We start from the raw sequence: 24907 nt of genomic DNA, 5'->3' as shown, positions 1-24907 counted from the left end.
CATTTCCCTTATTCCTCATTGAACGCTGCTGTTATTCCACCTTCTCATCACTACAGAGAACAAAAATAAATAATTGAAACATGTGAGTAAAGCTTAAGCAAAAAGCTTCATTTATCAAATAAAGATGGCTAATATACAAGTACAAGTACAAGTTTCTTTTTATGATGCGGAACTCCTACAGAGGTCGACATAAATATACAGTAAAGATAAAACAAAAAATACATTTCCTACAATGAATAATTGTTCTTTATACAAAAAAATAACTCCTTAAAATATATTACCATGTATACGAAGCAGAATACAGAATAGAATAAAGCAGTCTTGTAAGGCAAAAAGTGCAAAGTGCCATAAACAAAGTGCGAGTGAAAATAAATCATTCCTAAACTATTGCAATGCATGTACACCTAAGCGAGGAACAATAAAACATATTACAATGTAAGCAGTCACATTAACAATTCCTAATAAATCTCCGGAAAAGTTTTAAAAATAGATAAATCCTATTACTAACCATTTCATTTGGGTGGGACAAAATAAATGAACGGGCCTTGACGGCGGAGTCAATGCTGATGTTGGGGAAAAAGGCTGTAAAAAATAGTGCCTAGCCTTTTGCAACTCCGGATACACAAATAATATGTATTTAATATCTTGGACTTGTAGATGACACATCTCACAGATTCTCTCCTTTTTTGGTATGTTGTCCCAAATGTCAGTAATTTCTCTTGAGGGCAGCAAATGCAGTCTCAACAAGAGCATCAGCCTTCTGAGCCAATAGGATAGATTCTAAGTTAAGTAAGGCTGTGGTTTATTACCCAAGCAGTCCCACATATCCCCTCATTGTGCGACTTGGCCTGACTTAAGGTGATACCTCTGGCCAAGCTAATGGAGGACACAGAACTCTTTATAAATAACTTCAAAACAGATTTTAACATGGGGGAATCAGTAGTCAAGCTAAGCCCGAATAAATCCTTTGCTATCTCAAAGGACCTAAAGAATGTGGACTGCTGTTTCAGCCTACAAAAAATGTCGACTCTCAGGGCAGCCCTAAATGTTCCCTCATCCCCCTGAAGGACGGAATTGCCCCACCTCAAAACCGCTGCAGAGGAGGAGATATATGAGGAAACGTAGTAAAAGTCAAGATGCAAAACATGGGGGACAGCCAAAGAGTTAAAGTTTCAGATTTGATGCAAGATTCAGACTTCAGCCTTGTCAAAGAAAAACCAGTAGCTCATATCCAGTACCTCACCCGCATAGGACAAGGAAAGAGGAATGTTGACCCTAAATACTGATAAAACATGCCTGCAGATTCCGTAGAATCTGTGCAGAGCACTAGCCTGGGAAAGAGCCCTACTTACACAGAGCCTAATATGTTCTCTATCCCGCCCAGTTTTTGAAAGACCTTTCCAAGATATAGATAAGAATCGACCAACTTACGTTTTTCAGAACTCAGCAGCCACTGGAAACACCTCTTTGTTCTAAGCCCTTTCTTACGGAAGACCAAAATCTTACTTCTGGTGATGTTGGTTTTCAAGAAATGGGCTTCAGCATATTTGGTCAGGACTTCCAAACCACGTTGCAAGCCTATCGGCATTAAATCAAGAACAGCCACATCATCTGCCTATATCAGAGAGCCAACTGACATTGTACCAATTCTAGGGGTGTCTCCTCTCACAGAATTTAAGGCGCCAGGGGGATCAGATCTATATGAAGAAAAGAAGAGGGGGGCCAGCAGCCAACCCTGCTTAAGCCCATTATGTGTTCTAATCCTACTAGATAATCCCTGCAATCCTTCAATTAAAACTTGGCATCAAGTATGTGAGTGTAGCTCCATAATGAGACCCAAAAGATGATGTTGGATGCTCCATATAAGGGCTTTCTCTACAGCGTTTGGCGGTCCACTCTATCAAATGCTGTGGAGAAGTCAATAAAGGCAGTGTAAACTGGCATGCCCCGAGGGAAAAAATATTTCTCTACAATAGTCTGGAGGACCGTAATATTTTCTAGTGTACTATGCTTCTTTCTGAAACCGGCCTGTTTTGGTGGTATCATGTTCTGTTCATGAGCCCATTGTTGTAAATGATGGAGGATGCTCTTAGCAAATAGTTTGCCTGATCCAACCAGCAAAGAAATGTGTCTAAAGTTAGATGGAGAGGCTTTAGGACCCTTCTAGTATGGGGGACTACAACACTACCCTTCCAAGAAGGGGGTCTTTTCCCAGATCAAAAACAAAAATTAAACAATGGGGCAAGAAAGGCTTCCCAGGACACAGCCTACTTTTTGATTAACGCAATAGGAATTTCATCAGGGTCCTGTTCACCAGATGTTCTAGCGTTCTTTATAAGCCGCACTAATTCCTCCCCTAAAGGGAGCCATATGCCAAGAGAGAGGCCTCGTCCACACCAATTCTTACAGGAAGTCTGGTCTATTGTTTAGGTAGATAGGGAGATATAGGGAGATATAATCCATCCAGTCATTTTCAGTGATCAGGATAGACAGTGCCTTTTGCCTTGAGTCGTAATATTCTGCGATCATGCACCAGTACTTCCTGAAATCTTTGGCCCTTGCAGCTTCTCTCAAACTGAGCCACTTCAAGTTGCAATGCCTTCTCCTTTTACCGAGTCTGTGGCGACCTCTTACTCATTTGTGACGGTTAATTTCCTTCTGGCGACCCATAGAAAACTAAGAATGCTGTTTTTGTATTAGTCAATTTATATCTTGATTTAATATTTTCGAAGAGTATGTGTCCTGTTTATGCTTTTGAGGGTCAACAAAACTGGAGCCTAGGTTGCAAATCTCTTCTGTTTGGGCCTCAAAACATTAAATAGGATTGTTGGGCACACATCTCTACTGATCTGCATAAACCCTCTTAATTTGGAGATTGATAGTGGCCATATTTTTTGAAGTCCAAAAGGAGCAACCATTTGATTTATTAAAGGCGGCCATACCCGGGCAAGAGTTCCCCGTATCCAATGCCAGGGGTAAACAACGTTTACCGCAAAACTTTGTCCCCGCAGGGAATCACAACACGGTCGTTACAACAACCGCGTTGTGATTCCGCATGCCATTACTCCGCAAGTCGGAACAACGACTTGCGGAGGAGGGGAGGTGTTTGATTTAAAATCCAACACCTTCCCTAGTGTCCGCACAGACTGGAGTTGGAATAGTAAATTATACTATTCCAACATCCAGCGCCCCCTCCGCAAGTCGTTGTTCCGACTTGCGGAGTAATGGTATGCAGAATCACAATGCGGTCGTTGTAACGACTGCGTTGTGATTCCCTGAGGGGAAAAAGACAAGATAGATTAAATGCCAGGATATTAAACGCAGCTGTCATCCCAATATACTATGGTCACTCAATACCAACGGGAGAACAAAAAGATTTTTACAGACCCCAAACATTTGATAAGAGACAACCACATAGTCTGGAGGGAGGATGAAAAGTAAAGTAAGTAGCTTCACCTTCTCAAATTTAATATAATCCAATCCAATCTTTTAAGGGTCTCGAGAAAGGACAACCCTTGTTTTTTCCATTTTTATTTTCTCCGGGAATAAGATCTCAGGTATAGACCAGATTTCTTCTTTATTGCGGTTGGCGTAAATCTCATCGGTTGTGTTGGAGACTTTGGCGTTTATGTCTCCCATGATTATTATATGGGGACATTCTTCCGTGATAGCTATATCATAAATTATTGAAAAAAGTGCACCCACAAAATATTAGGGGTGTCTCCCAGGTGGAATATACATATTTGCCAAGATGAAAAAAAAAGGAGTCAACCATTATCGCCCAAACATGCTAAATTCAATCATAAGCACAGATTTGATGGATGACTAAAAACCACATGGTTCCCATTGATCTAATTCTTAAGCAGGATGGCCACCCCCACATGCATGGCCTCTTTCAGAGTGCATATCGTAGCTAGAAAACACTAAAAAAACACTACAATCGAATGCTTCTCAGGCCCAGGTTTCTTGCAAACATATAATTTGAGGGTTCAGAGTTTTCAAAATGTTTTGTTTTTCCTCATTATGACCCAGCCCAGCCATGTTTCATGACAGGAGTAACTCCCCCCCCCCCGAGCTACCTCAAGAGATGAGTCCTTTCTGCTGGGGGTGGGCATTATTCAAGGATCTCGCCACCCACCTCCACTGGGCCAAGTCATCTTCCAAATCAAAAACCTGAGGATCAGCTGCCAGGCCCATCACCATGTTTACTGTTTGTTCCCTTTGGCCAAACGAAACCACAATATCTTTAGGGTTACCGGGTAAGACCTCTAAATCGGGACCCATCGCATCGTATACCACTGATAAAGAGGTCAATAAAGATGGCAATGTGTTTGTTGTAAGCCAGCGATATACACTGTAGGATCAAGGATGCTAGATTTGGGTCTGATTATCAAGTTAACACTAACTATGTAAGTGCATTTCATTTACATTATTTTCTTTTGAAAATGTATCTCTTCTTGATACCTTAAACATGTGGCATGGATCACCCTTAATTATTTTCTGGTTGCATTCATTCACAGCATTTCTTTTCCAGTTTACAAACACCAGTATGAATCTTTCCTTAACATTTTGAAATATAATGCCACATTTATTCATATACCCTTGAGAAAATGTTCACATGGGCAGACTACTGAAAATTCATTAAAAAAGGAAACAAATAGCCAATATGGAGGAATGAAAACCTGAGAAAGAGCGTCCAATCAGATGCTTAAGCCTAACATTCTTTGGTCAATCACATTCTGAGGTAGATTTAGCTAAAATCCTATTGGAAAAGTTCAGTTTTCCGAGGTTTCACGAATTGAAGATAATGGATTTTCTTTTGTAAGTGGGACCTTAGGTAGTGCCATGAATCTGTGCCCTGTAGCCCCTGGCCCGTGATCTTCCTATATACCTTGGATTCTTACATGGGTTTTGTTTAGGGGTGTGACTGAGAGCTCTAGTTTCTGGCCCACAGAAGTAGCATGCCATATATTTAATATATGCAGGGTCGAACTGTGATAAAAGATGGGCCCGAGCACCAAAATAAAAGAGCCCCTCATCAGTGAATTAGGTAACTGAAAAAGTGGACCATATTTGCATATTAGGCCAGTTTTGATCTTGTAAGAGGTAAGGCACGCTGTATGGGTATTTTGAAAGGTGAGGCAAGCTGATGCCTTTGTGTTCACTGCAGTCTATACTTGTGGCAATGAAGTGAAATCAAAATGAAAATACGCCCACTGGTCAAATAACAGGCCCACAAACTGCTAAAAGCAACGGCCCATGCACTGATCTGTGAGACCAGCTTGTGGGGCACTGCCGGATTGCCCTATAGGCCAGTAAGGCACTGCATGTATGTAGTTCCTTGGTCCCGCTGCATTTTGTACAGATGTCCCAATGCCCCTTAGAACAACAAGTGAGGAAGGGTATTAGTAGTAGATGAAGTATTAGACAACAATTTGAACAAAACAGATTGGGAAGTTGAAGTTATAGAAATTGATGACTAGTTGTAAGTTGTGAAATACAAGGTTGTGGGGTGATCCAGTGTATTTTGTTGTTGATGAAGCATTTATTATTGTCAAAGATATAAGCATTTATAGATATTTGGATCTGATGAGAGTGCATCCTATGGGTTTGCCTATGAGAAAAAGGAGAAAAAAAACACAAAATGGCTTGCTGAAGAGGAGTTACTAAGCATAAATATGACAAAAAGAGAGTAGAGTTGTATAGTTGGGACTGGTGGGCTAAGAGGTTTTTGAGGTAGTTAGACATTATTTGCCATGCGCTAATAGTGCCATGATCAATAAAAATAAAGTACGACTGATCTGGTTTGTTAGGGTGCAGCTCCTAAATACTTTTAGCGCTCGATGGAAGATGGTGTCAAGCTTGGGTGTTTTAAGTGCTTGGGTATGGTTGGTGATAGTAGGCCAGTGAGCCTGTAATTTTTTTTTGTAGCGGCTGTTTTTTAAGAATGAATGAACAGGGGTTGACATTTGAGAGAAAAATAATGGGATTTATTAAACGTATAGTGAGAAATGTTGTGGTGTCTTCCCTAAGCAAATGAAGTTGAATGCTGCGGAGGTTAGCCACACTTGAAGTTTCCTCAGGGTCGGCTTTAGCGCTGGTGGCCCCCTGTGCAACAAGCAATTTGGGTGCCCCAACACCCCTTGACCACCACCTCGGATTCTCTCACTACCACCTGGCAAAAGTGCCCCTCAGCTCTCCAATCATAAGCTATTGCGTAATACAGCGGCCCTCCACAGGTCAGCCCCCCTCCACAGGGCGGTCCTGAGTTTCCTCCTTGCAATTACTCTGTGTGCTGTAATTTTATGAATACCGGCGGGAAAGGCCCATTGAGGTGTAGGTTCTGTACTTGTGGAATCTTGAGGCCTTCCTTTTTGTCTGGATTTTACATTTCATCACTGAGCTAGCTGGAGGTCAGAAAAGATCTCATTAGAGATGCGCAGCTTGCAGTAGCCTCTCCTGATTCCTAATTTAGGTAGTAATTATTCAGGTTAATATGTACATCAATGAAGTGTAATAGAAGCAGTCTACTAGAACAATCTGAACCTAGTCAATGTGGACAATTTATTGTAGCAAGGGTTCATGCAGTAACAACAGACATGTCCTCATTGCTCGCGTTGAATACATGGTCATAAGTAAAAACAAAATACAAGTGTGCACTAAAAGTAGATATGTCGATAATTTAGAGAGTTGGGGGCATATTATCAAGAACGGCGTTAAAATTATCGCTGCTTTAGAGGCAGAAAACTACCGCTAAAGCGGCGATAATGGGCTTGATAATATGCCCCAGAGAATTCCAATAGAAGCTCCTGTTGACACCAGAACATTGCCTTCTAAGGGAATTCTCAAGGGCATATTATCAAGCCCCTTATTGCCGCTTTAGCGGCAGTTTTCTGCCACTAAAGCGGCGAAAATGTTAACACCGTTTCTTGATAATAAGCTCCTGGGTAACCTATTACCACATTAACAAACAATGGGAAAGATACACGATCTGGCTTTAATATGCCACTACTGTAAAGGCATTTCCAAATGCTGTTCACATATGTGGCATCCCCAAATGCTGTTTATCACTATAAATCTTGCTCTGTTAGTTTGCCAATGCAGGAAAAAAGTCGAAAAGCAGATTACTTTCTGTAAATTCTGTAAAAAATGTATATAGCAGATAAAGAAGGTGACACACAGCTTGGCGACCGGGTTTACATTTCAGATATTAAACAGTCCCTCGTGAAATCCAATGTAAACACGTTCTAGCAGGCGGAATAAAACACTAAATAGACAACAGCTTGTGGTGAGAGTTGATTACTCTATGTGTATATATATATTTTTAAATCACAATATGTCATGCAGACAGCTACACTGTCAACACAGACCTGAAAGTGCTTTTCCTTGATTTATTTTTAGATTCAAATGTAAATGTTGTGAACGTGTTGACCCTATAGCAAGTTCGGGTCCTCACCAGGATGGACAATTTCAAGCATAAGGTTATTTATTGTGTAATACGAAAAACCTAAGAAATGAATAATAACACCTAGGGGCATATTTACAAATAAAGTAGCGAAGCCAAGCTCAGTCACTTTAGAAATGTAGGGCTGCACCATATTTACAAGAATATGGTGCAGCCCTGCTTTCCCCCCTGCGCTGGTTCTAAACTTAGCAGCCGAGAGCCAACATAGGCACCCTTGCACTGTAGTGCAGGGGTGTCTGCGTTGAGGGGGAGATTGTTTATGTGCAGGAAGGTCTCCCTTCCTGCACATAAACAATCTTTAAATGACATTTTGGAACTTTTCTGTGTGCTGCCTAATGCAGCATACATAGAAGTTGCAAAACGTCTTCTTTTTTTGATTATCTATGTGCAGGAAGGGTCACCTTCCTGCACATAAACAATCAATGGTGCAGTTGCTGTTTTTATGTGTGCTGGTGCAGCACACATTGAAACAGCAAAAACGAGGAGAAATAAAGCATTTCTCCTCGTTTCGCCTGTTTAAGGCCAGGTTTTCCCTGGTCTTAATTTTGGCGCTGCCTCCTATTTATGCTGCTCTTGTAAATAGGGGGCAGCGTATAAATCAATTGGTGATGCGGTGGAACGCCCACCGCAACACCCATTGCCCTTCCCTTTCACACTAAGTACGGCGTTAAAGGGTGCCTTATTTACAAGGCAGCGTTAAGCCACATTAAGTGGCTGAATGTTGCCTCGTAAATAAGACAAAGCCCCTATCACCACCACAACGTAACTAAAAGTGATGTTATGGTGGTGATAGGGGCTTGTAAATATGCCCATTAGTTACAAAAAAATGGCATGCATACTGTTTCAGAAATAGAAAAATTCACACAGAGGACAAGAGGCCTCAGGGAACCGGAAAAAAAATTAAACTTGCTTAGGCATATAATCTCAAAGTGTAGAAAAATTGTGAATTCCCTAGTGAGGCACACCTAGCCATAATAAAGACAAAAAGGGTATGGAGGAAAGGGAATAATTTTTTTCATGTTCCTTCATTTGTTTCTGTCACATCTTGATGGCATAAGGATTGAGCAAAGGTACTGCACCTGAGCTTTATTTCAAACATGTAATATGTAATCAATTGACCCAATTATATTATTTACCTTCCCGGTAAGACCATAGTAGGTGGCATAAAAATAAGCACAAATGGGCCATCAATTAAATGTCATATATAGGCTGCACTGTGTTCTTACACCACCCACATATATGTTAAAAATGTGCTCTGGCTTGGCTGCTATTTAAAAGCACTGAGCATGGGAGGGAAAAGTGTCTTTTCAAAGTAGGGAAAACCTATTTTTATATATTAGGTAAATCACTTATATGGCTTGCCTTGTAAAGCCATTGGGCTGTATATAATATATAGACTGTTGCATAGTACTTAATGCTAATATATGTTCTTGTATGAACAATAACCCAAAAGACGATTTCACTCTGTAGGTAAGTTTAGATTTTTCAGGAACAGATTTAGAAGTAACCGAGATTCATATAAAAGCACTTGTCAATCTGAGGATACAATTTTAACTACATAGTTTAACCTCATAACTGCTCAGCCCTCACAAAAAATCCTTACATAGAATGAAGGCGAGCCCACCCTCAGCTCCATACTATAGGTAAAGAAGCAACCCCTATGATGAAGCTGCAACCCCGAATGATTGAGGGGTTTGTGTCCTCTTTTTGAAGAAAACAAAAACAAATGTAATTAGTTCTGAAAAAAAACCCTGTGAGGTATACCTTCCGTATTGTAAGACTACTACCTCAGTATTGGGACTGCAGTACATATTTTAATGTTACATTTACATCGTAACATTTTATTGCATTCAGAGGGCTTCCTAAAAGAGTATTTCATAGGGACATCAAATTTATTTAAATTCTCATATCTAAATAACAGATACAACTGCATTGTACGTAAATTTCAAATCAGGCTGGACAATGATAAGGCAGTGTGCAGATATAAAGTTGCCTAAAATGCAAAGCAGTGCAATGCACTGGTTTGCATTACATAGCATAATGGGGGTGTTCCATTGGTATGCAATCAACCATAGTTTTTGATGCAAAACCCTATCTACCAAAAAATGTTAAATGGTTTTTTCGCCAAATGTTTTTATTTTTCCTTCCAGTACAAAACCTATGCTAGACTCACACAGAGACCTTGATGCGCTGGAAAGTAAAAAAAAAATATGACTGTTTGTGCTTGTTTGCATCACTTTTATGATGCATTCCCAGCGCGAATTGTTAGTAAATCTACCCCATAGGGGCTTATTTACAAGCCCCTTGCGCCACCAGGAGTCACTGTTTCCCATTTTAAATGTGATGCCCTGGCGGCACAAGGGGTTTGTAAATAAGCCCCTTAGTTTCTTCGTCTACAATTATGGCTTTTCAGACTTAGGCCCTAATTATGCATAGTGTGCAGGATTCTAATGTATGCCAGGCCAAGGGCATTTGGTGTTGTAACCAGACCAGTAAGTGCTCTTCTGGTTTCACACACAGGGCCAGATGTACATAGACTCACGTTTATGATTCGCTAATGGCAGTTTTTTTTTGCAGTGTGTTTTACCTTGTTTGTGATTCCCAGGGGGTCGCAAATTGATCTACCTCATTAATATTCATGAGGTAGGTTGTAATTTGCCACCTTTTGGGAATCGCTAAAAACACATGGATTGTGGTCTGCGGGGTCCAACAGACCATCATGACCGTGTTTGCTTTTAAATGAAGCAGTTCAATTTTTAGGTCGAGCATTCAAGACCTCTTGTATATACTTTAGTATATACATATATACTTTAGTATATACTTATATGTGTAAGTACTTTGTGGGCTCTGGAGATCAGCCCTAGGACTTGTTTGCTTCCACTTAGGGACCTTTTCTGTTCAACTGCCTCTATTTAACTGTCTTGATAGAAAATGACCAGCAGAGGTCAGTAAAATACCAGAATTGCTTTCTGCTGAGGGGCTTTTTTTTTTTCTTTTTCTGGCAAATGCGTCTATTTAACTTTCTTGATAGAAAACGGCCAGCAGAGGTCAGTAAAATACCAGAATTACTTTAGCATTTTCTAGATTCCAGTTCATAGAAATTGTCTTCCACGAGCACCCGTAGACAATGATATTGTTTTCAAATCTTGTATTTTCAGTGTTACGACCACCAAAGGCCCATATTTTAGATTAAAAACAGAGCTTTGGGCTATACCATTTCTCGCTGAAGGGCAATATTTCTCTCCATGTGTTTCCATACCTGACGTGTCATGCAGTTTGGTGCCTTTTTTCCTTCCATGTTAAAGAACAGTAGATGTTTCAGTACCCAGGCTGCATAGCTAAATACATATAAGATCCTGAAGGCGAGACCGATTGCATTGCAAATGCTTGTTTTAAATGTAGCCTGTTTTTACTTAAAGAGAAAAAAGGATGCCTTTCAAAAACAAAAATGAAAAGATTTCTTTTAATTTTTAGGTTTCGCTAGAGCCAGCACATGCTCTGGTCTGGCGAGACATTTAGTAAGTGAGCTTTTAAAGTGCTACCAAAGGCTCCTGCCGGCCACCAGCTTGCTGTTACGCGCACAAGCATGCGCACCTCGCTCCGTCTCTCGACTGTTCTGTTGCTGATCTCTTTCACTTTCGCGCGCGCACACAACTCCCATTCGCCCCCGCACGTTTTGTTTACACAAACATTACCGGCTTGTTTAACTTGCAGAGCGAGGCACGCGTGCTAGTTTTCCCGAAAGATTTCAGAAACCTGTTTGCTTTTTTTAGGCATCTACGTTCTGTTGGGAGTTTGTTTCTCGCTGAAAGCAGGAGTCTTTAGGACATGTCATTTACAAAGCCATCTTACCATTCTCATTTGCTGCCCTAACTGCGGCCAGTGGCGATCCCCTTGTTCCTTTATATGACCTAAAAGAAAAAACATATCCCACGCATTCAATGTTACAGGTCCCCGAATTGTTTTTAGTTCTGTCATCTCGCCGACCATTATTATTTTAAGTTGTCTTTTTGCCGGTCTCTGTTGACCTAACTAAATCAGTCTTCTTATTTGCACTTACAAGTCTTTGCCAGAGCGCTGCTTGCTGGCACAGTGTGTACAACGCGGTCTGTTCAGGAGTTTTTGTGAGCCTGCGCTGCAGTGCCCTTGTTGTCTGTAGGCACTACAGACGAGTGCTCTGGGGCTTTGCAGTGCCCCTGTTGTCGGTAGGTGCTACAGACGAGTGCTCTGGGGCTCTCAAAGCCTCTCACAGACTCTCAAAGCTCCTCTGCCATTGGTCACTTGGGTATGACATACCGGAATTTTGAATGAACATTACTCAAAACGCTAAGCTGCCTTTACCCAGAATGCAGCGGTCATGCACATTTGCTGCTATATAATTCAGAACTCAAGAGCGATGTGGGTCATAACAGCTCCCACCACTAGGCTTTCTGCCACTGCTGGGTAGTTGAGTTCAGGAGTCACCTCTGAATACCAGGCGGCTGGGCCTCTGGCACAGTGGTGCTCTGTGTCCAGCGGCTCAGCCAGTCAGCATTGCTCACAGACTATGGCCCAGCCTAGGAAGGAAAGGTAAGGCTCAAAGTTGGGTTGGTGGTTTAAGGGTAACTGCTAGTCCTCATTCATATACAACTGCGGAGGGCTCTTGCAGTGTTCCGCAGCAGCTCTGCGTTGCAGCTCAGCAGTATCCCATCCCCACACACGCACACTTTCCCTTTCTTCCTCATTCTTTGTCTCCATCTTTTCATTCTCCATCTTTGTCTCTGTCACTCCCTTTCTCTCTCACTCTTTCACGCTCTTTTTCTCTCTCTCTTTCAGAGAAAAACTACTTAACCCAGCATCCTTCAAGCTCAGCTAACTCTATTCTTATAATTTGTCAAAATTCAGAGTAGCTTGTGTGTTTTTGCACTGTATTCACCAAGTGTCTCCGGTTCTCTGAGATATCCGTGACTGACCCGGAAGTAGTTTCGTATGTGTACCTGAGCTGCCTTTCATCTATGCAAGTGAAACAGTTAACTCTGTGCACTCGAATGGTTTTGACCAGTGGTTAGATGTATGCATTATAGATAACGGGAAGAGCCTCGGGAGATCCCTCACTTGTACGTCTTGGGAATGTGCATTTTAACATTTTGTGCTGTTAAAAGGTGAACACCTTATGTTCCGGACACTTCTCACGTTTCCTGTCTCCGTGCTATGGCATCTCCAGGTGCTCAGTGCTTTTTAGGGCCTATAGCTAGCTAGTGCTGTTTGTGCTACATATGTACATCTGTTATCAAAGAGGCTCGTTTTGAGAAACCTAGAGGCAAATAAATGACAAAACTCTACTACGGTTTTGGGCTATAAGGTTCCTAATGGAAGATACTTTTTATGGTGACGCTGAAGAAAGACAACCCTCCATCTAGTCTTCCTTTCCAAACATACAGGGGATGATTTTAGTTGAAGATTTCTCAAATTGTTGTTGACTAGACTAGGTAAAATATCACACTCTACCGTTGGCTTACTGTAGTTTTAAGAACACACATGCCTTTGTTTTATGTGCACACTAATTTGATATTATGCCTGGCCCTGATTTTACTTTTTAACAGGCGTACAAGATCAGTATGACCTAAATGGGGTTTGAGCTCCAGTCTCTGATGACTGACAAATCTTTGTAGTGGGCTCAAATGTTTTAAAAGCAGCAACTCTTTGCCATGTTCTGCTTTCTGTTAATGGAAGGAGGAAGGAAGGAAAAGAGTAGGGAATGGAGGGATGACTGGTGAAAAGGAAGAAAAAAACATAGGAGCATAGATAAACAAGCATTGGCATAGCCAATAGGTCTCGCCTTTGGGACCTTATAAGTGTTTAGCCATGCAACAGTTGATGTTGTTGCACCAAGGATATTGTGCTGCATAACTAAATACTTATAAGGTCCCAAAAGCGAGATCTATTGGCTATGCCAATGCTTGTTTAAGAGTAGGCAGTGGTCTGTGGGACCACAGCCTGTTCCTAAAAAATATTTTTGCATACATTCACAAAGGGGAGGTGGCTTCCTGGGAGCCCCTTCCAGTTTGCGGGTGGGTTACCACCTACTTAAAGTAGACGGTCAAATGTGGATGTTTTGCGACCGCATTTCGGTCTCAAAACATTCACACATACCATTCATTGTGAGTTGGTATTAGGACGGGTCGCACTAAACACGCCCATCCCTAACATCGAATTGCAAACCTATTTTGCGATTTGGTAATAAGTTACCGAATCCTAAAATAGGGTTTGCACATAGAAAAATGCTTTTTGCAGTTGCAAACAGGTCGAATCTGGGAATTGGGCCGTTTGGGAGCTCAAGAAAGCTACGTGCATCCTGCACACAGTCTCTTTCATGCAAGTCCCCATTCACTTCCCACAGAGCCTACCAGTAGCTAAGCACTGTTGGAGTGTGGTGTATCGAATTCTACTCAATTTTGTGGGCTTCCAGATTCCACATAATAATTATGAAAAATAACATTAGCGATTTATATAGGGAACTGGAGCTCCTTTTTTATGGATATGTCTCTTGATTTTGCTAAATTCTGTGATTAAGTTCCAAAAAGAGTCATATTAGATAGCATTCCGAAAATGCACTATATTTCGACTATCCAGAAACTGCTGTCAATTTTTTCAAGATCTAACACAGAATATATTTCACTTCAATCAAAAATCTCACATATGTGGACAGCCAGCATTTTTAGGAGAGATATGTGCGGGTCAAAATCAGCCATTTCCGAACAGGTTTTAAATTAGATTAATGCTACCTATTGTTTGGAACACATGAACATTTCTCCCATTGTAATTCTGTGTTAACAGTAAAAAATAGAATCTGTCTCTTAACATCAATTAGATACATTTTGAAGGATTCTTCGCTTCCAGTAGGTATGAATCAAAACAATATTTTAAATTCTGCCCACTGAACTCCGTCCTATAAATTCTATATGGGTATGCCCCAGATAGCTTTGGCATAGTTTTCTGTTCCTATAAATCAAGTATTTGAATAATTTTCAAGTGTGAGCAAGCGGTTTTCCCGGGAGTGACTCATTTTCTGAGGTAGCTGCATTATTCACCATATGTTTTCATTTCACGCCGTCGGCAGATTTCTCCACTGCTTTTATCTGAAATACAATGAATTATTCACATACTATACACTTGTAAATACATGGAAGTGGCAATATGTGCGTGTGTGTGTAAATAGGTATGGCATTGTTTTGCAAGTGGTTTAGTAACCCATGGTAATGGTAAAGTTTCTATTCTTGCCCTCTATTTATGTTTTGCCGCATCCTTTGTGCACTTGCTCAATAATATGTGGCTCATAACCCTGCACTGTAACCTGGAATGGGTTGCCGCAGTGAACATTCTTTTCAGTTCAACAGATAAACGTATCATACTGTGGGAATGTGAAATATGTTTTGCCCCTAGCTCATTTTCTCTAACTATGTATAAGGTGACAAGATGGCTTTTAGGTTTAGCTTAGTGCTGAACGTTTTTCAATTCGGATTCACCTGCCCAAGTTGTAAGGGACAGAATGGCGTTTCCATTTATTAACGGATGAGATAAGTGTACAGAATGCAGTGGTCGTAGCACACTTAAAGGGATGAGCGTGAATGTCGACCCAAATCATAACCATTCAAATTTCTCTGCAATTGACACTCACAGTCACTCTCAAGCAGAACCAAAGAGTCTAATAAAGATAAAGACCTGGTTATCCTCTAAGTACTGAGAGAACTCATCAAAATGTAAGCCTCAAAGTACACTGATAAAGCATGTACTAATAATGTTCTTGATGTCCCAGGCCTGTGCATCGAGACACATATGATTATGTACGAAGAATGCTACTGAGACCTTCCTACTCACTTGCCCACTTGCAACACCTCTTGATTGTGGAGGAACACACCAGAAAGAAGACATTGAGTCAGCAAACACTTCATGCATCAACCTCTGACCTGCTAGAAAAAGGCATGCCTCAACACAATTACTGCAAGTATCCAAGAAGGCTGGTGGAGAATCCAAACGTCCATTGATCTTGACTGTACTTGCTTTGACCATTGAGGAGTTGGATAATAATACACCCATTCAGTCTGGACCCTTTCATACAGGCCCAAACCTGTTTGGACAAGAGAAGCCTCCGATCCACCGTCCTCGGCGAAACCCCTATGAATCCACAAAGCCGTAACTGGCGAAAGGGCCTTCTCCTACACCGCGGTCAAGACATGGAACAAGCTCCCTATCGACATCAGACGCGCCCCCTCCCTGAACATCTTCAGGAAGACACTCAAGACCTGGCTCTTCGACTGACGGAGCTGCTGACCCCCTCCCCCAGCACCTTGAGACCCTCATGGGTGAGTAGTGCTTTTACAATTCACCTGATTGATTGATTGATTGATTGATTGACATTCAGCAGGACAACATTGTATAGCTGATCCATTGTATTCCTTTCTGCACCCATGCACATGCTTCTTGTTGATAAGTTGTGAAACAAACTGCATGAGTCGAAAACACTTTGAAATGACAAGAAAGGGTCGCTATAGCACCATATAATATACTCCAAACAAATTAATAAATACACCAAAAAATCTCACTCACTCAAAAGAAACAAAACACAATTGATCCCACACACGAATATTTATCCTGCCACAATGTACTGTTTAAATAATCTTTTCATTTGACTGCCAGTATGTGCCAACTGCAATACGCATACCTTTTTAGATATTTATATTATGAGATCCCAAAACTATGTTGAGAATAAATAATATTCAACATACACATTACTTATTAGCTGAACTTAGAAAATACCCCTTGAGCCTTAGAAGAGTCTGGTAACAGCAAATAAGATGGTTCTATTGTTCTAGATTGGATATCTTTGCAATGTCGTAATTTGATCCATGCCTTGCAGGTCACACTACATTTCAGTAGCAAGAGCTTATCTCACTGAGTTATTTTGCCAGCACTGCTGAAGTACCAGGTATACTGAGCAGGACATTCATTGAATGCAATAGAATATATTTGCATGCAGCCAAAACATGCTTCTGGTTCTATAACAAACCAATTGCTGCAACAAATTATCCCCAAATACTGTCTTTACCATGCTTACTTCATGTTATGTGTGCTCAGATCTTAATCGATAGACCAACCACATGCCTTATCAGATTAAAGCTCCTTCTCCGGAGATATCATGAAACCTGAAGTTTAGAAGATGAAAGACTTATATCCTTTCGGGTAGTAAAAAAGTATAATTGATTTGAATAATTTAATAATGATAATACTGCTCTCATTAGTAGACTGTATAAGCAACTATCTAGTCTTTTGCCCCAGTTTTGTATGAGTGCCTTTCACACAGTTTTGTAAGAAATGGGGACTATTAGTTGAGTGGGTGAGAACCCAGCTCAAATAATAATCACAAACCTTGTTGGGGTGAACCATAAAAGTTGCTAAATAAATCTGAGCTTAACTGTTAGAAATCGGGTTTCTGTTTGGCTAGGGTATGCACCTAAGCCTGGCAGAACCCATCACTCTAGTAAAAGCAAGAAAGTTATACACCAAAGACAACCTGTGCTCACCCTCTGTTGAGCTTGGTGCAAAGCAGGGAAGCTTATCATCAGAGGCAATTTGCACAACACACACACAAGTAACACAATAAATACACCACAAAGGAGACTCCGCACACTATAATATAAAAATATATATTACATTAAACATAGACCAACATGACATGAATCATAAATACTGCGCATACTATGCATATACTGAAATAGTACTCGTTAACCTGGCAACGTAAGAATGGAAAACAACATACATAACAGCAGTTTGGTTAGAGCAAGAAAACACATAAGTCAGCACATCACCAGAACCAGAATACCATAAATACTTCCTAGGTAAGACTTATGTACAGATATACACAAGGAATCTACATATAAACATGACAACATAGGGCCCAGAGCACCTGCGCTCCTATTAGCAGGATTATGGTAGATTTCAGAGCGTAAACTGAAACGGATGTATTTAGGCATGAACATCAGGCAGCAGGAACTCCTGTGTGCCCACTACACATGATGCAGTAATTCTAGCAAGCTCTTGCATCGATGGATTCCACAATATAAAACGGCATTGATGGAGGCAATAGGCAAGTAAGAACTTCCCCAAACTGCGAGGAGCCACAGTACATCGACGTCAGGACTGCCCAGGCTGAGTTCACGTATTCCCAAAACCAGGCGTGCACTCGTTGGTGCAGGGCACAGCTAGATATGGCAGGGATCGCTTGGTTCTGCTGAATTTAGAAATAAAGTAATGAACTGTGGAAGGCACAGCGCAACCTCACAGACCTCCTTGGTTGGTGTAAATATAGAAATAAAGTACTGCGGTCTTGGGTGTGGCTAAGAGAGCAGGTGAGGTGCAGATGTGTGCAACGAACGCATCGTGGTTGCTTTGGCAACTGTGTGGGGCACCACTGCCAGTGGTGTCCGTGGAGCTCAATGCTGGCACTCCTAGCTGCTAGAACATTGGCAGGCCTCCCACACAGCACCCATGTTGCTGGGGACATGAGTCTTGCTGCAGGAACGGTTCTAAGCAACAGGTGGGGCTGGTGTATGTGCGATGGACAGAGCCTCCCGCAGTGCTTGTGATAGGAGCTGGGGAATTCTGAGGCTCATCAAGCCACATGCGCTGCTCCCTGACCACTCCTCACGGGGCAAAGCGTGGTTCTTGTACCACTAAAGCAAATGCTCACAAAAGCAGAGCGCTGAGCACCAGCCGTTTTCCAGGCACACACCTACAACATGGAGTGCTAGTTTTCAATAGCAGGGGGCAATGCTGGATTCATGAGGTCTCCGCTGCAACAGTCACAGCCCGCTAAGCCCAGGGCACCCTGGCAGCAAGGTTATCAAGGCAACAAATATAGATCTCGCTGTGGCAAGGTCTTTGATATCTGTGAGACCTCAGGAGGGTCAACCCTTTGTTCCTTTTTAGCTGGCAGAGGTCAGCTGGCAGCAGGGCAGTTCAGCAAAGTGACAATCCATCCAGCACAGCAGCCTTTACTCCAACAGAGATTCTTTCAGGTCTAATAGTGTACTGAAATCATACATTCAGAGTCCCTGTCCTTATACTCAAAATGTATTTGATATAGGTGTGACAAAGGAACTGTTTCAAGTGTACAACAAACCCCTTTCAATACATCCCCGGCTCCAGACATTAGTAAGGGGTAAATCAGACCTTTGTGTGAGGGCAGGATACAACCTATACAAATGTAAAGTGTGAATTCCCTCTTGCTCTAAGCTCAGGAAGACCATCAGTATACAGATGAATGCAGATGTAACCTTGTCACACCCAACCCTTCCTATGTGATGGCTGTCTGGAAAGTTTTCACAAAGTGTAGCTGTCACCCAGGTCTAGATGTGGATTGGAGTCAGGCTTCAAAGCAAAAGAGTCATAAGCACAGAGAATTGCCCACTTTTAAATGTGGAATTTATGAAATAGTTAGTAAAATCCACATACACCAGTAAGCAGGATTTATCACCACTATTCCAAACATGACAACGCTACTCATTTTAGATCAGGAATGACCACTTAAAGATATGTAAGGGAATTCCTAATGCTAGCTTAGGAGAGGATTAGGCCTCACAGCAGTGAGAAACAAAATAGGCTGTTTGTCACTATTAGGACATGTCACACAATAAAGGCAGATGTCCTACCTTTTACTTATTTCTCTAAAGCACTAGAAAGTCACCCGAGTAAATGTTTATTTATTCCTCTATGAGTGATTGTCCATCTGAAGCCTATCTAAGGACACACAAAAAATTGCAATGGGATTTCCTCACACACTACCAGGTGTCATGATTCATCATAGGACTCCCCTCGCTCTTCCAAAACCCTTTTGATGAAGAGTGGGCCTGCACTTTACAATAAAGGAGGCACTTCTAACTATTGAACCCATGATGTGAATACATAAAAACAAATGTAATACAACAAAACTACCTTTTAATTTGAAAGACATAGCACTTGGTTTCAAAAACCAGGGTGGAGACTAGGGAAACCAGTAGCCCATCTTCACCTTAGACCGTAACATGTGTGAGTACCTCAACCCTAGACTTACCAACACAATCCTCATCAGCAAGGCAAGCTTGAATCCAGTGCGCTTGCTTTGTTCGTCCTAAGTAGGTAGGGTATGCCCAGACGTGGGCCCTCACTTTGCCACTGGATTCAAGCTAGCCTGGATTATGAGGGGTGTTAGCCTGAATCCGGTCCCACGATGCTTGTTTCCGGTCCAGAGAAGACCTGACTTGGAAGTTCAGGCTGGACTGTTCCCATGAGGAACAGGGTCAAGACTGATTTGCATATGGCTGCGTCTGACCTGGGGTGGTGAAGTGAGTTAAAGAAAGAAGATGGATTCAACCCAGATCTGTGACTGGGGTGAGTGTCTGAAAAGTTTCAGTGATCCATCCATCATCTCCTAGTGTTTGCACTGCATATATCCTACCATCATACACAAAGGTAAGCAAAACCATTCCTCGCACGATAGTCTCTGCATCATCTCTAAAACATGATTTGAGATTTCAATTAGGGTACAAGTGTGTTAGATATAACAGCACCTGTGCTAAGTGTTAAGAAAGTGCATCGACAATGTTTTGTATCAAACATTTCATGACTTGAGAATCTCCCAGAGGTGTCTTGAGGAAGTGAGAGGCTGTCTCATATGAGAAGTAGGAGAATGGGGAAAACAAACAAAGGCAGCTTTTGGCCAAGTTTGACAATCCTGTTGTTGGTGGTTAAAGCACAGGCATATTTAGCTACCAGATATTCCTTAGATCACTTTCCCAATGTGATGGTTATTGTCACTCTTTGAGACCTAAAGTAACATTATGGTGTAAGCCTTAGATGCTATCCTCATGTCTAATACTCAACATCTAAATGTAAATATTTCACTGCTGAGAGTAAAATGGGCCTTTTGATGGATTGACATTCTCAATTTAAGCTAGACATGTGTGCTTTGATCTATAGCAATAATTGTTTCCACCCTTACATGAGAGTACTTGCCAGTGCAACCTTTTCTCTTTGTGTACACAGTTGTTAAATAATAGTGGAGGGGAAGTATGACAGTGTACTTTAGGGATACAGCTTTGTGTTCATGTTAGCATAAGAAGATTGATGGCAGATATTTCAGGTTAAGGAAGGTGCCAGGTAGTACAATGATATGAAGGGTCATTGGCATTTTGGAATAACCTCTATGGGCTACATGGAGACATTGGTCACTCAAATATGTGGGCTTATTTACAAGCACATTGCGCCGCCTGTGCGTCACTTTTTTGGATGCACTGGCGGCTCAGTGTGTCTGCCCATATTTACAAGGCCACGTATAGCCACTCTGTGTGGCTTTTCATGGACTTGTAAATATGGCCCCCTTTCACACATTACTCTGTGTTTCCACACAACATCCATGGAACCGGACACCTTCCCAGATTTTAAGGTTTTGTAAACCTGGTAATGTGTCAGATTCTTACACCTCCCCAGAGGAGGTGTAAGAAGGTGCAATGAGGAGAAATACCTTTATCTCTTCTCATTTTTCTTTTTTCTATGTGTGCTGCATTCTGCAGCATACATAGAAAGAGGAGAACACCTCTGGTGATTGTTTTTGTGCAGGAAGGTACACCTTCCTGCACAAAAACAATCACTCCTACAAAGCAGACACCCTTGCGCCATGACCCAAGGGTGTCTGCGTTGGTGCATGGCGGCCCATTGTGTGCCAGTGCAGGAGAAAAGGACAGGAATGCACCATAACCTGCAGATACGGTGCATTCCTGCCCTTTCATGTTGACGCAAGGCAGCGCAGCAGGATGGCTTGCAGTGTTGCCATCTGACAAATATTGTAAATGAGGCACTTGGTGTTCAGAGATTAATGCACATGTATTGAGATTCATAGTTATTGGATGATTCATATTTGAGATCCACTGTACACCTACGTTACTGAAAGGCACAGGTGTCTTGATTGCCCTCCATCCCGTTCGCCCTCCCCCCTTGTTATGCACAAGTACCTTTTGGACACCCCAGAATCACATATTTATTTACATAATTACGAATGTCACCCACCTCTACCTTTTACACGTATTTCCCTCCTTCAAAGTAAATGTATGTATCTGTCTTCCAGGGATAATAACAGTGTCACTCCTTGTCACCATTCCTGGCATTGGCATGGCTCAAATATGTATCACTTAGAACAGCGTTTTTCAACCTTTTTTGGGCAAAGGCACACTTGTTTCATGAAAAAAATCACGAGGCACACCACCATTAGAAAATATTAAAAAATTTAACTCTGTGCCTATATTGACTATATATAAAGTAATTCTCTTGAATAGGAATCAAATAAACACAAAGAAAGTATTTTATAATTACTTTATTATGAAATAGTAAGTAAACAGAAATGTGAAAAATTATAAAACACTGGTCTTATTGATCAGTGCGCAACCTGGGCCTGTTTGGCTGAACACAAAGCTGATATTCTGGCTGGAATCGAAGAAAGACACACACGTAGCTCTTTGTCAACAGCTCTCAGTCTCTCTCTGTATTTAGTTTTTATAGCAATCATGCTTGAAAAGCTCATCTCACACAGATATGTAGTGGAAAATGGGAGCAATGTCAAAATAGCTTTGTTTGCCAGAAGGGGGAACTCCTTGGCAGTATCCAACCAAAAACTATCCAAAGGTAGATCAGCAAATCTGAGCTTGAAACCACGATTTTGCCTCAGTTCAGTTAGTTCCTCCTGCTCCTGTAAAGTCATGTCCTTTCCACCAACTGATGCTGAGCTATAAGGGTCCCTAACCCAGTCAAGGCATTCAGTGGAGACTGAACAGAAATAAAATGACAACCTCTCCTCGAGAGTTTTTAAATGTCTAACTATTATCTCACACAGTGCAGCAGTGTGAACACCTTGCCATTGCTTGGTGAGTGAGAACATTTCAAGATTGCCACTTTCCACGTGTTGATGCCAGAGTTGCACCTTTGAACGGAATCCATTTATTTTATCTGTACTTGTAAGCAGGTTTTCACTTCGGCCTTGCATTCGTGTGTTCAGTTCATTCAGATGATGAAATATATCTGCCAGGTATGCCAGCCTTGCACACCACTCATCACTTGCAAGCAGCTTTGCGTAATCGGGCCTCTCATTTGTCAGAAACACTTTAAGTTCCTCCCGCAGCTCATACACACGAACCAAGACCTTGCCACGCGACAACCACCGGACCTCCGTATGAAACAGCAAGGTTTTATGCTTCGCTCCCATCTCCTCACACAAAGCTGCAAATATGCGACTTTTCAGGGGTCGTGACTTTACAAAGTTTACCATGCGCACAACATCATCCAACACATGAACTAGGTCTGCTGGTAAAGTCTTGGCTACGAGGGCCTCACGGTGTAAAAAACTATGCGTAACAATCACATCTGGATTTCTTTCCTTCACTCTGCTTACAAAGCCTTTGGTGCGCCCGACCATGGCTGCAGCTCCATCGGTGCAGACACTTGTGCAGTTTTCCCACTTAAGTCCTCCTTGTTCAAGGTATGCTGATGTGACACAAAAATTTCTTCTCCTGTTGTTTTTTCTGGCAATGCCTTGCAAAAAAAGAAGTTTTCTCTAATTGCATCACCATCAACAAAACGCACATTGGCCAAGAGTTGAGCATGTCCACTGATATCAGTAGACTCGTCAAGTTGCAATGCAAATTTCTCACTGATACGGATCTTTTCCAAAACCACACTTTCGATGTCTGCAGACATGTCATTAATACGTCTGGAAATTGTGTTGTCTGAGAGAGGGACTTTGGCTATTTCCTTAGCTGCTTCAGGTCCGAGCATCTCCTCTACAATAGCTTTGCAGGCGGGAAGTATTAATGTCTCTGCCACAGTGTGCGACTTTTTTGACTTGGCTATAAGTTCAGCAACTTGATAGCTATCTTTAAGAGCTCTTTCATTTACCTTTGTGGTTTTTCTCATGAAAGTTGCCTGTTTCTCCGTGTTTTCGCGCAGGCGAACAAAATAGTCTGCATTCTTGTTTTGAAGCGAAGGGTGTTTCGTTTGGAGATGGCGTTTAAGTTTGCTTGGGACCATAGCACTGTTAGCTAGCTTTTCACCACACACCACGCACAGTGGAGTTGGTTTGTTTGCATCTCCGGTGACAGTAAATCCAAATGAAATATAGCTTTCGCTATATTGCCTTGTGCCAGAGAATTTGCTTGAGCTAACCATCTTTGCTTTCTTTTGATCCCCACTCATACTTGGGCTCTCATCCGGCTCCAAATTTTGTTCAGAGTCCAGTTGTTACCTTTTCAAAAACGTGTCCATCACTGCAGTATCTCACTGTCACTCAGTACTAGGCATACACAAGGACGCTGCACCTGCAAGTTACCTATAAAAGAAATTTAAGATTTGTATCACTAGTATAAGGAGCAAATTGTGACTGGATGGTTTCTCAGACTCAGAGAGCCCTTGATGCCAATTTTAAGGTTAGCACGTGCTTTAACTACAAACGTTACGTTACACATAACAGTTGTTATGTCAGTGTTCGTGCTACTGTTTCTTTCTTGGACTGGGCTTCTAATGCGACCACTCCACGCTGCTCACAGTACCCAGCCAATGAATACCTGCACTCTTACCATGGAGTCTGGCCATCTTGATCAATTCCCTGGAACCAAATCAGTGGTTTGCCAAAGTAGCTCAGTGGGTTCTGGCACAGCTGCAGACATCCTCTGGTGGCTCTGTTCCCCAGCTCATGCTAATGGACAGCGGTTGGGGAACAGAGCTGCTTTGTACCAATGTTTGCATTATAGCAGAAAGCCTGTCCTAGGAGGATGGTGCTGTGTATCTGGCCACCTCTAGTAGTTAGCACATGAGGATGTTGATAAAATTAACAAGCCCACATCTTGATTCTTGATGCCTGCAGGCAAGTACTTAGGTGCCATTTGTATTACGGGAAATAGTGGAGTGAGTCAAGATTTAGAGTCAGAAATTTAGGAGGTGAGTTTGTGTTCCTCAAGGGTCAATTATAGTCAGATACCAGACCCTATGTAAGATAATAGGTTTACCTGCGGCTGGTATGGTGAAGAGCAAAGGGGGGAGGTGGGTCTCACCACACTGAGGATCACAGGCACTAGAATAGATGCCATGCCGGGCACAGCAGTACATGAATGCCCGCCAAGTATAACAGAAAAGGTTGTTAACCATTCACATAATTTCTTCACATTCAATGGTAAAATAAGCAGTGATTCGTGTTTCATATCTCACCCACATGGAATTAATGCCCCGCAACTCTTTAATCCTAAATTAACCATTGGATGCTCCACTCAAGCGGCACAACAAAGTTGGTATATTGTAGAAATAAATAGGAGTTCATCCATGCTAGTAATGCCTGTCCAAAATGGAGACCCCGGAGCGGCGACCCTTCACCACACTCTGTTATCGGAC

The 24907-nt window shown here is 41.9% G+C and overlaps 1 protein-coding gene across 1 annotated transcript; it reads right to left on the bottom strand.

Moving 5' to 3' along the window:
• Positions 1-22915: 22915 nt before the first annotated feature.
• On the bottom strand, positions 22916-23692 carry LOC146856886 (zinc finger BED domain-containing protein 5-like). Its single transcript, XM_085647003.1, has one exon. The coding sequence runs from the start codon at positions 23690-23692 to the stop codon at positions 22916-22918; it is 777 nt and encodes a 258-aa protein (XP_085503129.1).
• Between the last annotated feature and the right edge of the window lie 1215 nt (positions 23693-24907).

This window comes from Triturus cristatus, chromosome 3_2 (genome assembly GCF_964204655.1).
Source record: "Triturus cristatus chromosome 3_2, aTriCri1.1, whole genome shotgun sequence".
Classification (NCBI taxonomy): domain Eukaryota; kingdom Metazoa; phylum Chordata; class Amphibia; order Caudata; family Salamandridae; genus Triturus; species Triturus cristatus.
The sequence above is the reverse complement of the archived record's forward strand: the minus strand, read 5'-3'. Positions and strand labels throughout refer to the sequence as shown.

Excerpts from the sequence above, each read along its gene's own strand:
- LOC146856886 (XM_085647003.1), bottom strand. The coding sequence starts at position 23,692 with ATGGTTAGCTCAAGCAAATTCTCTGGCACAAGGCAATATAGCGAAAGC.